At 46.7% G+C, this 16,307-nt stretch overlaps 1 protein-coding gene across 1 annotated transcript; it reads right to left on the bottom strand.

Moving 5' to 3' along the window:
- Positions 1 to 733: 733 nt before the first annotated feature.
- On the bottom strand, positions 734 to 15,947 carry LOC309581793 (protein argonaute-4). Its single transcript, XM_082296590.1, has 18 exons — positions 15,567 to 15,947; positions 12,869 to 13,034; positions 12,070 to 12,190; positions 10,931 to 11,112; positions 10,398 to 10,534; positions 10,184 to 10,318; positions 9,931 to 10,018; positions 9,353 to 9,500; positions 9,157 to 9,276; positions 8,810 to 8,938; positions 8,526 to 8,659; positions 7,870 to 8,054; positions 7,462 to 7,621; positions 6,142 to 6,457; positions 5,736 to 5,870; positions 4,871 to 4,972; positions 4,462 to 4,661; positions 734 to 4,369 (listed from the first exon to the last, which is right to left on the bottom strand). The coding sequence occupies exons 1-18, from the start codon at positions 15,583 to 15,585 to the stop codon at positions 4,261 to 4,263; spliced, it is 2,586 nt and encodes an 861-aa protein (XP_082152716.1). The 5' UTR covers positions 15,586 to 15,947; the 3' UTR covers positions 734 to 4,260.
- Between the last annotated feature and the right edge of the window lie 360 nt (positions 15,948 to 16,307).

Here is a 16,307-nt window from a genome sequence, read left to right as displayed (position 1 = left end):
GTTCCCACCTCGTGCTGTTCTCTCAAAGCATGAGAAGCAGCTCCTGCTGTCCCGAGGGAGTGGCTGGAGCAGGACCCAGCCGGGATTTTGGAGTCGGAGCTGCACGGACAGCAAGGCTGTGGCACAGAATCCCGTGCATCACTCAGCCCTGGGTTTCTGAGGTTTGATCCAAGAGGTCTTTGCATCAAGTTTGGAAGACACCAGGATAAAGAAACATTGGGGTTTCAGCTCCTCAGGTTTCCATGAGGCTGAGCAACCTCAGTGCCAAAGTCCCAGGATCTGCCCCGCAAACGGAGCTAACACCTGATGCAGGGCTGCAGAAGGTGCCGGGGATTTCAGACAATCCTGTCCCGGTTTCAGTCACAGCTCCCACGCTCTGGCCTCCTCCAAAAGCTTTTCCTGTCCTTTCTGCAGTATTTATAGTGCAGCGCAGCTGTCTGAGGAGACAAACCCTCACCTCACATAGAGAAGATAAAGCAGCCAACCGCTCTTGTACTCATTGCATCTCTCTGATACAGAAATCCCCTCTCCAGGCAGGTACAGTCCATTAACACCAAATTTTCTCTGTAATTTCCCAAACATTAAAAAAATAGGCCCATTCTGAACCCCGCCCCTGGGTTTGCAATTTCAGCTTCCTTTAGGATCCCTGGAGATGTCACCCATACATATTTCTGTAACTTGCTAACTCTTAATGCATCAGAAATAGATATATTGTGGTAATGAGTTCCACAGGTGACACATTGTGTACAAGTTTTAATTAAAAGTTAAATAAGACATTTGTTTACAGGCAACAGTATTGGTTGCTCACTCTGTACATTGCATTTATTGGACAGCAATAAGAAAAAACAGAACATTTGGCACGAGAATGCCAATTTTTTATTATTATTATTATTATTATTTTTGGACACATGAACACAAAATATCCCTGCAGGCTAAAAAAAAAAAAAATACATTGCAATTGTACACAACCAGCATCTTATCTCGACACAGGGCTGTGAGCCCCAGGACAGTTTAGAAAGTACCTCGTATTGCTAGAGACATACATCCAGCCCAAAGTTAATAAAATACCATTTGAAACATTACAAGTCTAACAATATAGAAACCAAAAAATTACATCAGAAGTCAAACTGAACAAATGCAAACATTTTACATTGAAGTTGCAGCCTCTAGACATAGAAATATGAAAATGTCAATAGCAAGGTCTAAGAAAATCTGTAAGTGATATTTAGTGCAAGATCTTTCCTCCAGTGCACAGGGAAAGAGCCTCGCAGTGGATCCAATGCCCTCCGGCCCTGCCTTCTGAAAATGAAAGCAGTCACTCCCTCGCTATTGAGCAAGAAAACTCCTACAGCACATCCACAAAGGGGTTGGGGGTCAGGGCTGTCAGACACCGGCTCTGAACGAGGGCTCGTCCCCATCCGAAGGGCCGAGCAAGGGTGGACACGGGACATCCCGTCCACCGACCTCTGCGCCCTTTGGATGTAGCTCCGGGCACGACCCTGGGTAACTCACAGGAATACAAGAGCCAGACTGGTGGAGAGAGGCTAACTAGGGATTGCCAGAGCTTGTTCGGAACTCAGCAGGGACAAAGCAAGCAGAACCGGGTGGAAAACAGGATTTCTGCCCCCTCCCCCCCCTTTTTAAATATATATATTTTTTTTATATATATCAACCACCCCCTTCCCCAACTCTTTGAACTTTGCTACATTTAAAATCTTTCACACCACAGAGCTAAACAGTGGCCAACAGGCTTTATTTATAAAAAAACCCCAAAAAACAAAAATCAAAACACCCTAAAACTACAGCTACAGAATGCACATCTTCCCATTGATTGACACATGCAGAACGAGTCACTCAGGCCCACAGGGCTCACCAGGTCCTCAAGTCCTCCAGACTTGGGCTCAGACCTGCCTAGGGCAGCACTGCTGCAACTTGGATCCTGAACTTCAGTGCTTTCCCCTCAAAACTCCAGCCCTGTGCCCAGGGTGGGCTCACACCAGCCCTGCACAGGTGCCGGCCCAGGGCTCGCCAGGGGCTGATGCTCCACCTGGTCTGAGGTCAAATATCCAGTCACAGGCAAACCAAGGAGAGGCTCTCCCTTCCCTCAGTCTCAACCAGGAGTGCTTGGCACTGGACAACTAATTGGTGATAAAGTTCATTTTTTATGCACCCTTGTTAAACCAGCCCCATTCCTAGTGCACAAACTCAAATCAGGGATCTTGGATCCTACCACCTCCAACAGGTGCTCAGGTGCTTTTCAAGGTGCCAAAGTTCTCTGTGTGTGTTGGGTCAGTCAGAGTTCACTCTAAAAAGGGTTTTTGTGTCTTCTCCCTGAACGAGTACTGAGAAAAGCAGCGGTCAGTCTCCCACCCACATGTCCTGATTTTATTACACAAGTGAGGTATTCTTTAAAAAAAAAGTTAAAAAACTAAAAAGAATCTTTTTGTTTTTTCAATCAAAACCTGTCCTGGCACATGCAGGGGCAGGGTTCACTTCAGTCCCATTTTCAAAAGAAATGAAAAGAGGTTAAACTTAATTTATGAGACGAACTACTGGCAAGGAGGTTATAAAACTGTTTGAAGATGTTCAGTGTACTCTGGTACAACTGAAAACAACAGCATTTAGAAATGTAAACTTTCATTTATTTACAAGCTTAAAGACTGAAGGAAACAGCATTTCCTATTGCTGAAATTTGGAGGGGGCTGGTTCCTAAGCTTTGGGACAGCAGACAACTTAGCAGCAAACCCCACACAAGTATCAGAGACCACAGTGCAATCCTTGGGCTTCTCAAACTCCTCCTCATTTAGGAATAAGATTTAATCTGCACTAACTCAGGTGTACAATAAGGAATCTAGTCTTAAATTACTACGTTCATGGATTACAGGAATACCAGGGAAACCAGGTCCCTGTTCTGGATTGCAGGTTGCAGCTGAAAAAAGCCAAGCAGATTAAAAACCCTAGTTTCTAGGCTGGGATAGAATCAGCATTTGAGACTCACACGGGTTCAACATGCTGTAAATGCAGTTGTGTGGGCAACCCAGATTCCCAGGAAAAAAAACAGTTCAAAATGCTGGTACAAGTCCTCAGGTTGCCTGTCACACAATACATTTTGACTGTACACATTGGCCTTTCCTACACGGAACACCCAGTTTCCAAGCTTATAAAAAATGTTGTAGACAGGACACCAACAGTGAATATAAAACAGTTAAAAATAATTCTTAAAAAAAGCATGGAAATGCGTCTTTTCTAATTTGTTTCAGAAACTGCCAAATTGTGTGTTCAGAAAACGACACGAGAATGTTGGTTAAACTCATGCACGATCCTCAGCTAGAAAATTACACTGTTGGGGGGGCTTAAAAAACAAAGATTTATTGCCAAAGTTAAACCTTCTATGAGAAAAAAGTTTTAAAATCACTTAGATTTATCAAACCACACAGCAGCATAAAGTGGGCACTTTTGTAAAAGTTTGCAAAATACCTAAAAGCTAAATTTTTTTTTTGTTTTATCATTTTTAGAGGGGGGAAATGATGGTTCAGTACTTGTTACGATACCATGGCAGTATTATTTATAACCATTATCATTAAAATCTACTGACAGGCATCACTATTAGTTATATTACACATTCACAGAACAAGAACCACCTATTAACTCGCAGTATAGTGCAATTGCTTTGCAGCCCAAGACTGCAGAGATTAAAAAGATAATTAGTAAAACTGACAAAAAACTGCAATACCTGTGAAAGTTATGTTTGTTAAAAGGCATTTTACAGTAGTGAAGTCTAAAATCTCCATTAAAAAATCTATGGCCCCACACGACAGAAGGATTACAGAGAGCTGGATAAAACATTTTGCCATCACGTCATACTCACGAAGCAGGGCACGGAGACAGGGCAGCAGTCACTGTCAGCTCATGGGATGAGGAGAACTGAAAAACCACAGCTAGCAAAAGATTTGATAGAAACCTTTCGTGCCAAGTCCTTGAAAAATTTCAGGATGATCGGCCTTTGCGCTTTGAGGTAAAAATTCGGTCCAATGCATCAGAAAAGACAAGTCTATGGATTTCTAGTACAGAAAACAATGAAACAAATGGCTCAATTGTGTTGGTGCATCAGACGTTGCAGTGAAGAACAGATTCAGTGCGACTGTCCGGAGCTGCTGGTAGTGGGCAGTCCGAAATCCCCCGGCCCTGGACAGAGCAGGAGGCTTCCAAACACTTCAGGACTGCATGGGTTGTTGTTTTGCCTCATCTTCCCAGGTGCTCTCAAGCGAAATACATGGTGTGCTGGGTGTCGTGGTGGATCTGCACGGCCTTGGCCAGCGCCTGCGGATCACGGCCGTTGCTCTGCCCCGACACGTGGCTGCCCTCAGCGCTGTGAGCAGACACACACCCGTGAACAACTGGGACAAGCGGCACAGCTCAGCTTCACTACCTGCCTACCAGGAGGACAAGGCCATTCCTTACCTGTCATGATCCTTGTCCACAAGATGGTACCTGGCCCGAAAGGCCACCAGCCTGGCGTAGTAGGCGGGCGCAGGGATGGAGACGGAGCGGGTGCAGCGCACGTACGTGTGGCACAGCTGGTACGTCAGCAGCTGCAGCTCGTCTGCTGTGAAGCAGTTGTCATCCCACAACACCTGGTAGTGGGAGGGCCGGCTGGTTCCCTGCAGAGAACAGGTGAGCAGTCAGCTGGAGAGCAGCAACAAGCACAGAGGTGGTACCTGCAGGCTGCACCTTCCAGCAGGCACCCAGGAGTCAGTGCCAAGCAGGCACCGACACGCTCTGAGTCTGCCAAGCGACAAACAGAAGTGACAATTCCCAACAACTACAAGGATTTAGTCCCACAGCTTGAGGGCAACAGAGCTGGCATTACCTGAATTCCTGCATGGCTACAGAGGTAAAAGTCAAATTCAGAGGGATGTGTGATGGTGCTGTCCACAGTAGTGCCTGCTGGTACGTTGCCACTTTTACCCACCTAGTGAGAAAAGTTTATTATTAGTCCATGGGCTTTTTTGGAAGTGACCCAAAAATGCCTTCAGAGGTAGGCCCTATTGAAAGCTGCTGGAAAATTTACTGCTCAAAAAGGTGAAAAAACATTAAGGTCGTTTACATAGCAGGAATGAAAATGTTCTCTGTGAATTCATTTTTAGAAACTTCACCAAATCCAGCTGGTGTGTCATCAGAGGAAAATAAAACCCTTGCCAGCACCATTAAAACTGCAGAGTGGGATAAAGCCTACACAAGTAATTCAGGATCTGAAAATGCAGATTCCTGAGATAAATTTATTTCGTACCCTTGTTTGCCCTCACACCCCAGAGATCTGGGTTTTTAAGCAAACCTCAGATCAAGCGCTTCCCTAAAGAAGGTTCCTCAGCTGGCCTGTGGATTTGTGGCACAGGCACATCTTAGATGCACCTGGAAACAGAACAGGGAACAGAGTGAACAGCCAGGTCAGCTCATCATCAGGAATCCTGGACTATAAAAACCTAGGATACAGTTCCAGGTACACAAATACTGCATACTGAGCACACCTATTCCAAAAGGGGGAACAAGCTGTTCCATCTGATGTAGAGCAATAAAAAAGGGAGGAACTGGTTATTTTGCTAGAGAAAGCCTGTTACCACCCAGTACTGCTGCTGCTTGTACAGCTTTAGTGGGCAAGACAGATCCCACTCCAATGAATAAAACAATCCCACTTTCCTGTGCCATCACCTCCCCCTCATGGAATCAATACTTGCCCTTTCAGTTTTGTCGGCACAGAACAGCCTGGTGTGATGCCTTTTCTGCACAACAATGTAGGTTATTCCTGGCCTATAATCTTCTTCCAAACTAATGCAGGCCTTCCGGATGGCAATCAGCTCTGGCCAAGCTACCTACAAGCAGAAGATTTAACTATTATGTGATGAATTCAGTAGGTATTTGATTGCTTTTTTCCCTGTGTAGAAATGCCACATCGTAAGGAACATGATCAGACGGGTAAGTGTACATTGTGCTTGCCCAGGACAATTCAAGGAAACTTAATTTTTCCAATAACAAATATAATCTACATAAATAAATATCTTTTTTCAAGGGCCAATCCCTTATAATCCACGTAACTATGTATCAATCCCTTTTCACAAGCAGCAAAAAATTATCAGACAATACCTGTTTCATCTGTCCTTCCGACACTCCCCCTCTGTAGTAAATGATCCTCGTGGGCTTGAAACGAGTGGATTTATAGAACTGGATCAACAGCTCCCGCACCATGTTGGTCAGGTCCTGGATCACCTCCTGGCTGTAGAGCAGCTCCTGGGAGGTCTCCTGGCGCGAGGTCTGCACGCGCACCGTGGCGCAGTAGCGGCTGGGGTGCCCGTCCATGCTGCCCACCACAGCTGCGATGGATGGCTTCTTCCCATCCCCGGCGGGAGGGTGAGTGACATCTGCTCCCAAAAAGATCACTGGCTGCTGGAACACCGAGGGCCTGTTTGATAAGATTAAGGTTTTTTAGTTAGAATCACAGAATCCCAGAAGGGTTTGGGTTGGAAGGGGCCTTAAAGCCCATCCAGTTCCACCCCCTGCCCTGGGCAAGGACATCTGCCACTATCCCAGGTTGCTCCAAGCCCTGGCCAACCTGGCCTTGGACACTTCCAGGGATGGGGCAGCCACAGCCTCTCTGGGCAACCTGTGCCAGGGCCTCGCCACCCTCACAGGGAAGAATTTCTTCCTAATCTCTAACGTAGACCTACTCTCTTTTAGTGTGAATCCATTACTACAGTCCCTCTTCAGCTTCCTTGTCAGCCCCTTCAGATACCGGAAGGTGCTGTGAGGTTTTCACACAACCTTCTCTTCTCCAGGCTGAACAACCTCAACTTTCTCACCCTGACTTGAGAGGACAGGTGCTTTAGGCCTCTTATCAACTCATAATAATAAATAAGAAGAGCAAAGGAAGGAGGGCTACAAACAACAACAAAAAAAAATTACAGCTGAGGAAGGTGCATCCAAAGCACAGAACAGAACTAAAACCTGTCAGAATCTTTAAGGATAAAGTTCGCTGCCTCAAGCACTTACAGTCCAGAAAGAACAGAAAGTGACAAGGACAGAGTCAAAGGCAGACCAAGTTACAAGCATTGATTCCAAGTCACTCCTCCTCACTCCTTCTCTTTCAATTTGGAAGCAAACACAGGATGCTTTAGGAGGTGGCAAGAGGAAAAGGTAGACTGAGTGAATCCAAAGGCAGGAAAGAGACAGGAAAAAAAACCTTGGTGAGCTTGGTGGCTCTGACTGCTGGATGGTTCTGACTCCCCTTGGCTCAGGGCTTACTGGGAACACTCCAAATGCAGACATATCCTCCACTGTCCACTCCAGACTGTGGGAATTTCTAAAGCGTGTTTTATTTTGAAAAGTATCATTTTAGCAAACACAACAAAACAACACCATTTTCCTTGACAATGCAGACATTATGAAGAGCTTTTGATTGACTCTTACCTTTGATGAGGTACCAGCACATTGTTGATTCCCCCGAGCTTGGCATTGATCTTCAGACACAGGTTAGACAGCGTTTGTGGTGAGGTTTTGACCACGTTCTTTACCTGAACACACTGTGTGGCCATGCCTAGAAGAGTATCTCCAACCCGCTTGACTTCAGCTGTGACAGAAAATAAGGCAGTGGTTCCTGCTTGCTCTTATTTTTTTTCAAATGTTACTGTAACTCAGATCCTTGAAACTTCACTGATAAAGGTTCAGTTTGCTCTTTGGTAATACAAGTTCTCCAATCAGGCCTGACAAACCAGCTCCAAAACACCCTTTTAAAGAGAACCCATTACCTCCTCTGCCTCCTTCCTGCCACCCACTTGCAGTACAACTCCTGATCACTTTACAGCCCCTTCTCCATACCATACACAGGTGTCTTCCCAGGCAGAATCACCACGATGAGCTGCAGGCCAACATAAGTCAGCTTTAAGTGTTTGAACATGGGCTCCACGCTGTCTGCACCCTGGGCGTACTTGCAGAAGCAGGGCTGCCCCTGGATCGGCATCCCGGCATCCTTGGAGATCTTGCGCAGCTGGTCTGTGAAACTCCTGAAATAGAAGTGGATTTGTCCTGGCCTTTTCACTATGGTTCACTCATCAGTTTTATCAACCAGATCTAAGCTATTTCTGCTATTTCACAGCACTACAGCAATTATTTTTTAGCAATTCTATCCCCATCAGGAACTCGTTAACATGACTCTAATTCTCTCTGAGGAAGGTCATCAGCTTCTGTAATTTTACAAGCCTTACAGAAAGAGACATCTGAGATGAACATCCTGAGGCAGATTTCCAAACTAATACTGATGCTCTGGTAAATTTTTACTTATCCACCTAATTTATCTGAGCATTATTGCAACCATGATTTTTACCAATCAGTGGTTCACACAACCTCTTTCTTTAGGATTCTGTAGGGTAATTTGAAGGGCAGGGGAAAATCAACTTATACCACAAATCACTTTTCAGAAACATGAGAAAAACACACCTTGCAATAGAATCCTGAATAAATAGGAAAATACTTACTTCAGCAAGTCTTCTCTGCATTGTTTTTGAGGAGCAAAACAGGCAACAGCCCAAACTTTAATCTCAATGCCAGCATAGAACTGTTTCCCTCTCATGTCCCACACACCTTGGTTTGGTGTGGCCACAGTCTTGTTCTAGGTAAAAACCAAAGGCAAACTAGAAATAAAGTACTGCTCTGTTTTGACTGTAGCCCACCAGAAGAAGCCTCATGAGAAGATACACAAAACATCTCATGAATTTCAATCACCTCAGGATAAGGAGTTTTACAAAACGTGGAAACTCACCCTGCCTCCATACTGCAGCATTGGGGCTGGCAGAACCCTGCCTGTCAGCTCTGTCATTTCGTTATGGACAACAATTCCAAACTCCTTCAGATATGGATCAGGCCCACCAACCATACTGTTACTCTTCACCTGGGGACAAGACAAGTATTGATGTCACTACACTAAAGCTTCAGGTGACTCTGCCCTCTTTGCCATCAACAGCCTTTCTGTTTAGGTGGGATTTGTTTTAACCAAGACAGATTTTTTAAATTCTCTCTTGGTCATGCTGCTCATCATCACCTGCTCCAATGCTCTGGAAATGTCATGAAAAGTGACAATACAGACTGTGCAGCTGGAAAAATACTCACCAGTCTGCTGATCTCCTCCTGCCTGTCTGGGGCAGACCTGGCTGTTGCTTTTATCATGGTCGATGTCTGATTGTCTGTCAGCTTCTTGATGCACCTCTGGCCAGCCACGATGTTACACACCTGCACAGGAGCAGGGAGAGGTGCTGTGACACCATTTAACAGAGGACACACCACAGTGCAGGGCTCGGATCCTTACCTCCAGCGGCAGGTACGTGTGTTTCTGTTCCTGTCCCACTTGGAGACAGGGCAAGTGAGGGTATTTCAGCTGCAGACTGTACTTCTGCTTAAAATACTGAGCTACTGTGCACTCCATGGCCTGCCCATTCTCCAGCTGCAGAGGGAACCTAGAAATTATGTTTGCTCTGGTTAGACTTTGTCAGATTTTTTTAAAGGAAGAAATGGTATAAAAAACCTATTCCAGACTATCTTTAGCAAATCTTTATTTTCCTTAGCTACTGGATCTCTTCTTTATGAAAAGATTTTAGTCTATATACTGAATTTCTCATATTTTAGCTATTTTAAAAATGGGAGCTTTTGACAACTGTATTTAAAAGCCAGGATATAGCTCAATTTTCCTGGGTTGAAGGAAATAAAGCAGTGGTCAAAACCCACATTATTCCTCTACTCCACTAATACTAAACATGCCTGTAAAGCCACACAGCTGCTTCACCTCCAGAATCAACTATTTCTGCATAAACAATATACCAAATATATTCCAGGTATATTTACGAGGTTGAAGATTTTAAGAACTGTCAGGCAGTGCTTGATACGTACGTCTGGTGACTGGCTGGTCGCCGGGTAACGTTGCAAACTCGGTATTTTCTCTTCATCTGGCCACAGTGGGTAACCTCTACTTTTAGACCTGAAAACCCAACAGAAAATAAATTCAGGGACAGGAATCACCTTTGAGGAGGATGAAGGCAAAAAGGAACGGCCCAGTTCCTCATGTGCCTTGCAAATTTTCAATGCGACACAGTATGAGCAGGTTTCAGTATTTTCTTGCAGCAGCTTCAGGACAAGCTTTTACCTCTGATTTCTTTGGTAAACTTGACACGCTGGGAGTCTGTCAGAGGCTTGCTTTGTTCACTGATGTTCTGGATGTCCAAGACCTCGCACATGAACTCAATGATAGGCTGGGCACGATAGAAAGCAGTCGCTGACACTAAGATAAAAAGATAGGACAATTAACTGAGAAGCACAAAGAACTCTGTTACATGAGTGAGACAGAATCTCCTACACACCATCGATGTTGAGCATCATGTTCCACATGGCAGGCCGGACCGACTGGTGGAAACCGAACCAGACCTCCCTGCCCCCTCCCAGGGGGTGGTAATAACCTTCAGGAGGGGAGAAGAAGGAGCGACCCACAGGGGTGTACCTGAAAAAAATCAGAGAATTAATACTCTGATCATTTCTTTCTGATATTCTTTTTACATTCACACCTATAGTGTTTAAAACACATTTCTACAGCATGTTATAACTGTCAGAGCTCACTCATGGCAAGCACATAAACACTTTTCTGACAGTACAGCTGGAAAGGGTACTGCAAATTCCTGTTAGAAACATGACCAGCAGACACAAGGCCTTAGTTCAGATCACATTTCCCTGTTCTAGTGCAAATTTGTAAGGCAGGTGTTGAATTACATGGCTGTATCCCTCATCCCTTCTACCACAGAGGTGTAATGGGCAGCAGAGCAGCAGCAAGGAATAACTAACACAGATGTTAAGATGGATAGAAGACATACCCAGTCAGGAAGGCCCCACAGGTACCCACCTCATGGAGGGAAGGTGCCGTGTGATTACATCCAGTGCCTGTACAGAATCCTCAGGAACTTCATTCAAGTGCCCTGCCAGAGCTTCCAGCAGCATCTGAAGGCTGACGACTGACACCCACTGAATGGAAACCTTAAATGTCTGGTCCTTCCCCTCTCCTGGAAGTGTAACCTCCATATCCACCTGCCATGGGCACAAGAGAATTAAGCACAAGCTTTTGTTATGGATTGCAGACAGACACAACACTCAGCAATGGTACAGTTTTCTCCTAGGTGTCCTCTGAGTCTGTATTTTTGATGATTAGTTTGGGTAATGACCTTAAAACATTACAATTGGTTCCCTCAGGACTTTGAAAGTTTGTCATTTATTCATGTGAGAAACTGCACTGAAGTATCTTTAAATGTAAATTTTAAGGAGTAATTAGTATGGTGACATCAAAGCTCTGGAGAACGGTGAGTCATTTTTTTAAGTCAGCCAATTAATAGCAAGATGTTTTGTGAACCAAATGGGAAGGCAAGAAAACCTTTTGGTCAAGAAGGAGACTCGCTGGGAAACACAAATCTCAAGAGTTCTGGCACAGCACTTGGGATGACTCTCACACCCCACAGCCCAGGGGAAACTGTGACCTCATCCTGGGCATCCCCCATGGCGCAGCAATGACGAGATCCCTTGGGAGATCAGTAGATGGGGTGAACTTTTGTTTAGAGCTCGGGTCCACGTGCAAGGCAGGAACAGCTGATCCAGTTGTTCCCATGGAACAGGAGGACGTATCTCCACAGTGCAGCCAAACCCAACCAAAGCCATTGTCAGCTACAACGACTTTATCATTCAGCAACAGAACGAGGGTCAGAACAGAGAAAAGGGAAGTTCCCATCAGGGTGAAAGAAAAATAATCTCCTTGCAGCTTATAAGAGCACAACGTAGTTCTCACGTCTCGTGATATTCTCCAGCTGAAGAGCTGGGAATTAAAAACCCAAAGACACAAACTTCAATAAAACACCAGTGAGCTCTCAGAGACCCTAACTGGCCCTGCCAAGACTACACCAATAGGTGTGACAGTGTTTTGGGTTTATGTCAACAAAAGAACACTTTTCCAATGGCACTGTAAGTTTTTCCATAGAAACTTAAGGCAACACTTACTCTGTCCCTGCCAATGGGTAAGGGGTGTGCTGTGTACATGTTCCTCTTCCCATCGTACCCAGGCTGCCGATCCCCAAATATCTGCATCTTGAAGTGCCTCACCATCGTATCCACCACCTCCCTAGGGAGTGATTCATTGAGTTAAGTGGAAGAACAGAAAATTCAGCAATGGGCTTACACAATTCAAAAGCCTGTTTTTCACTTTTTCTTAAAGGAGCAAGATATGAAAAACAATAATGCATGAGAGCACCCCCAGGTCACACCAGGAGCTGTAAAAGTCACCTCCAGGTTAAGACACAGGTGGCACACACAGGTGTCTGTACAGGTATCTGTACTGTCAGCAGAGCTACAGCCAAAACTGGCAGAGGAATCTGGAGAGATGTTCAAACACAGGAGCAGACAAAAGCACCTGCCTTGGGGTGGGTAGGAGCACTCTGTGGATTGATCCACATGTGTGGACTCCAAAATCTACAAGCTGAAATACATCCCCTCAGCTGCTACACGTTTGTGTAACAGACTGTGGAACAATTACCAGGGACATTCACTTGTAGACTGTAAAATAAAACCAGCTGGAGGTCAATGCTCAGTACATTTCCCAGAGCCTTCCAGATTATGGGCCAATTGCGACACATCTTCATAAAAATAAGAATATTATAGTTCACTGAAAGGCAGCTGCTGACCACAGTACAAACACAAACAGGCCTTTAGCAGATGGAGAATTCCTAGGATGCACAGCTTTCTTACATTCAGGTATATACAGCTAATTTAAATCAGTAAACCTTTATCAAATAACTCCTACCTGTTGACTCTTCGGGGGCGTTTCTCTGGTTTGATATCTACATCATAGTGATAAACATCTATCTTGGGGATCTGAACCTGGAAGTGGTTGGCCAGGAGACGGATGGGTTTCCCAACAGTGCCCAGGCCTGGGCGACGCGGCGGCTGGAAAAGGCTGGTTGGGGGCCCTAGGAAAGTCAAATAAATATGTATGAGATGTGATGGCTCACTCCATGCACCTCTCAGGTGTGCTATGCGTGACTTTTTGACTGGGCAGGAAGAAATCTTAAGCTTTCCGAGGTTGCAAACAGAGGCGTTCAAAGAGGCTCAGCCTTCCAGCTGCTCAGAACTTCAAGGTAAAAAATGTGCTCCCTAAAGCATGTATAGGTAGGTGCCATAAATAATTCTTAAATTTTTAGTGGCATTTATTCATGACTGTGGTTAGGAACTTCACAGAGTCCTGACAGGGAATGCAACCATACAAATATTACGTATTTTCATGTAATGCAAAGATAAATACATCCCAACTTCCATTTCCAGAACAAACCAACAGCCACAAAAGCCACATTTTGTCATTGTTTTCACTACAGGCTTGAAGTTCAGATGTTAATGATCCAATTTAAAATTCCAACGGAAAGACAGGAGTGAGGAAAGGTTCAGGCTTTCTTCTAAATAGAAGGATAAGGGAGAAAGCATTAGACAGGTACGGACTCCTACAGACATGGAGGAGGTATTTTATTAGGACAAAAAAGAGCTTCAGGAACAACTCTAAGGAGGAAATTATTAGAGGCCTGGAAGCATTACTCACATGCAAGCTGGTCACTAGGGAAGCCTTCAGTTACCCTCCTCAAAGTCTTAAGATCTGAGATACCACGTTAACGAGATTAAACTGACTATTTTTTTAAATCGATCACAGCCTCAGCTGACACTGCATATAAAGCAAATGACATTGGTATATTTTCATGGGTTTGTCTATATCTGAGCAGGGCTCAGTGTGATCAAAGTGTCTTCCCTCTGTTGTAGAGTAGCAAAGGAGAGGGCAAGAAGTCTCACTAGAATGCAATAATAAACCTATCATAAAACTCAGGGCAAATTTAGCATCCATGTAAGACAAAGGCTCAGAGTTTGTACCAGGAGAGAGGAGAGGTAGGTGACTCCTATTTGAGTACACTTCAGGGTGCAGCAATAAACTTTAACACAACCATAAACTAAGCCCAGGACCAAATCCCAGGAGATTCCACACCAGATTTACAAGCCATCCACTGGCTACTGCATTACCAAATAAAATTACCAACCTGAGGACACCAGCCCTGGAATACTTTTAAGCAGAAGGAACACAGAGCATGTAAGCAGCTGAAGCCCACTGCCACATCAGCTCTGCAAAGCCACAGTGGCAGGGGGCTGTCGGAGACAGACACCCCATAGGACACGCTCCTGGCTCCGCACCAGCCTGACAGATCATGCTCCGTCACAGTCAGACCAGTTGTGGGGTACAGTTAGTGTTTAAAAAAACTACAACTGCCTTGACAAGCATGAATCATTAAGGGCAATCAAAGTTTGTTGTGCTTATTTGGATACGAGAGATGATCCATTAATCCCATGCTAATTAGTCTGAAGGAAGTGCAGGCACTGACCTCCTGCAAGAGATTAAATGACAACTATATTTACCCATTTTCCTGCCTTGGTATTCACAAGTTCTGTAAACACGCACAGCAACGCTGTCCTCTGTTCTGTCCAAAGGAGATAAAACTTACATCTCCTCCTTCCGAAAGTTATTTCTCAAAGGATTCCAGAGAATCAGCTAAAAACTGTTCTCCCATTTGAAGCCAGGCTGCCCTGGCATTACAGGATTTTTATCTGATCAGCCTGACTAGGGTTGTATGTGCTGTTATATTTTAATTTCTCCCATCTCACAATCATTACGTACTAAGCACCTCAACCGAGTTGCTTCAGACAGGAAGCAGTTTTCAAAACTGAAAGAGGATCTGCTTCTCCAGCTGGAACTCAGGGAGGCCACGATACATCACACACATACAGCAGGCTCTGAGTCAGCCCTCACTACCTCAAACTCTGGATTCTTCTGGAATTGCACCTTTGTGTCAATAACCGTTTTCTATCACACCAAAATTAACATCACTTCGATTATACCAATCGTTTGAATGGGAACTTGATGGGTCAGGTGTACAGGCCACCGAGGGCTAGAAATACATCCTGCAGGCATTTGGTAGAAGAATAATCATGGAATAAGACACAAGCAGGAAAACACCACATGCAAAAACCCACCAATATTTAAGCGAACTTTGTTAAAGAAATAAACAACCGTATTTTCAGACAGTATCACCTTAAACTCTCAGAAATGGCTCAATGTCAAACATAAAACTTATCATTGCACAGGTTGCAGGGCGCACATCTCTGTGATACCAGAGCCCTGCCTGTCCCCGTCCCCTCGCTGTCGCTGTCCCGCTCCTAGTCCCGTCCCGTTCACCCCGGGGACACCGAGGCGCGTCCCCCGGTAGCCCCGGCAGCAGCGGGGCCGTGAGGGCATCCGCAACCCCCGCGCAAAGTTTCGCGACCCGCTGCGGCTCCTCCGCACCAGGCAGCGCCGGCGGCTCCGAGCGGGCCCCGCTGCTGCCGGGGCGCCCCGCCGGGCCCGCGGCCTCCTTCCCCCGCTGTCACGGCCCGACAGGCCGCGGCCCCCGCGCCCCCCCCGCGGCTCTCACCGGGTCCCAGCGCCTCCATGGCGGCGGTGGCGGCCTCGCTGCTCTCGCCGCCGGCCCCGCCGCCCGCCCCGGGCCCCGCCGCCGGCCCCGCCGCCGCCGCGTAGCGCTTGATCTCGGGAATATTGGCGGCGGGGTGGGGGTCCGGCGCGGACACGGGGGCGGCGGGGCGGGAGGCGGAGGCGGCCGAGGAGGAGGATGAGGAGGAGGCAGCGGGGGCGCGGCGGGGAGCGCTCCCCGCGTTCCGCTTCCCCGAGCGGCGGCGCGAACAATCCCCGCGCTGCGCCCCCGCCGAGCCCGCGCGCGCCCCCGCCGCCGCCAGCACGCGCCCGAGCGCGCTCCCGGGACGGGGATGAGGAGGAGGAGGAGGAAGAGGAGGAAAAGGAGGAGGAGGAGAAGGGAGGGAGGAAGAGGCCGCTCCGCGCTGCCCGGCGCCGCCGGCTCGCGCACGCGCGCCGCCCCCCCCGCCCGCGGGAGCGCGCACGCCTCCCGCGCGGCCTCGCGGCCGCAACAGGTGGCAGCTCTGAATCACGGAATCCCAGAATATTTAGGGTTGGAAGGGACCTTTGCAGATCATCCAGTCCAACCCCCCTGCCAAGGCAGGGTTACCCGGAGCAGGTAACAGGAACGCGTCCAGGTGGGGTTGGAATCTCTCCTAATAGGGAGACTCCACGCCCTGCCCGGACACCTGTTCCAGTGTTCGGCCACCTGCAACATGTTCCTCCTCACGTTAAGGCGAAACGT

Source organism: Coloeus monedula (genome assembly GCF_965178545.1).
Source record: "Coloeus monedula genome assembly, chromosome: 24".
NCBI lineage: Eukaryota > Metazoa > Chordata > Aves > Passeriformes > Corvidae > Coloeus > Coloeus monedula.
Note: the sequence above shows the minus strand (reverse complement) of the source record. Positions and strands in the feature narration are given on the sequence as shown.

Coding starts and splice junctions, on each gene's coding strand:
- LOC309581793 (XM_082296590.1), bottom strand. Junction 10,319..10,397: donor CATGATGCTCAACATCGATG/GTGTGTAGGAGA, acceptor TTTTTATCTTAG/TGTCAGCGACTGCTTTCTAT. Junction 8,660..8,809: donor TGCTGCAGTATGGAGGCAGG/GTGAGTTTCCAC, acceptor GTTTTTACCTAG/AACAAGACTGTGGCCACACC.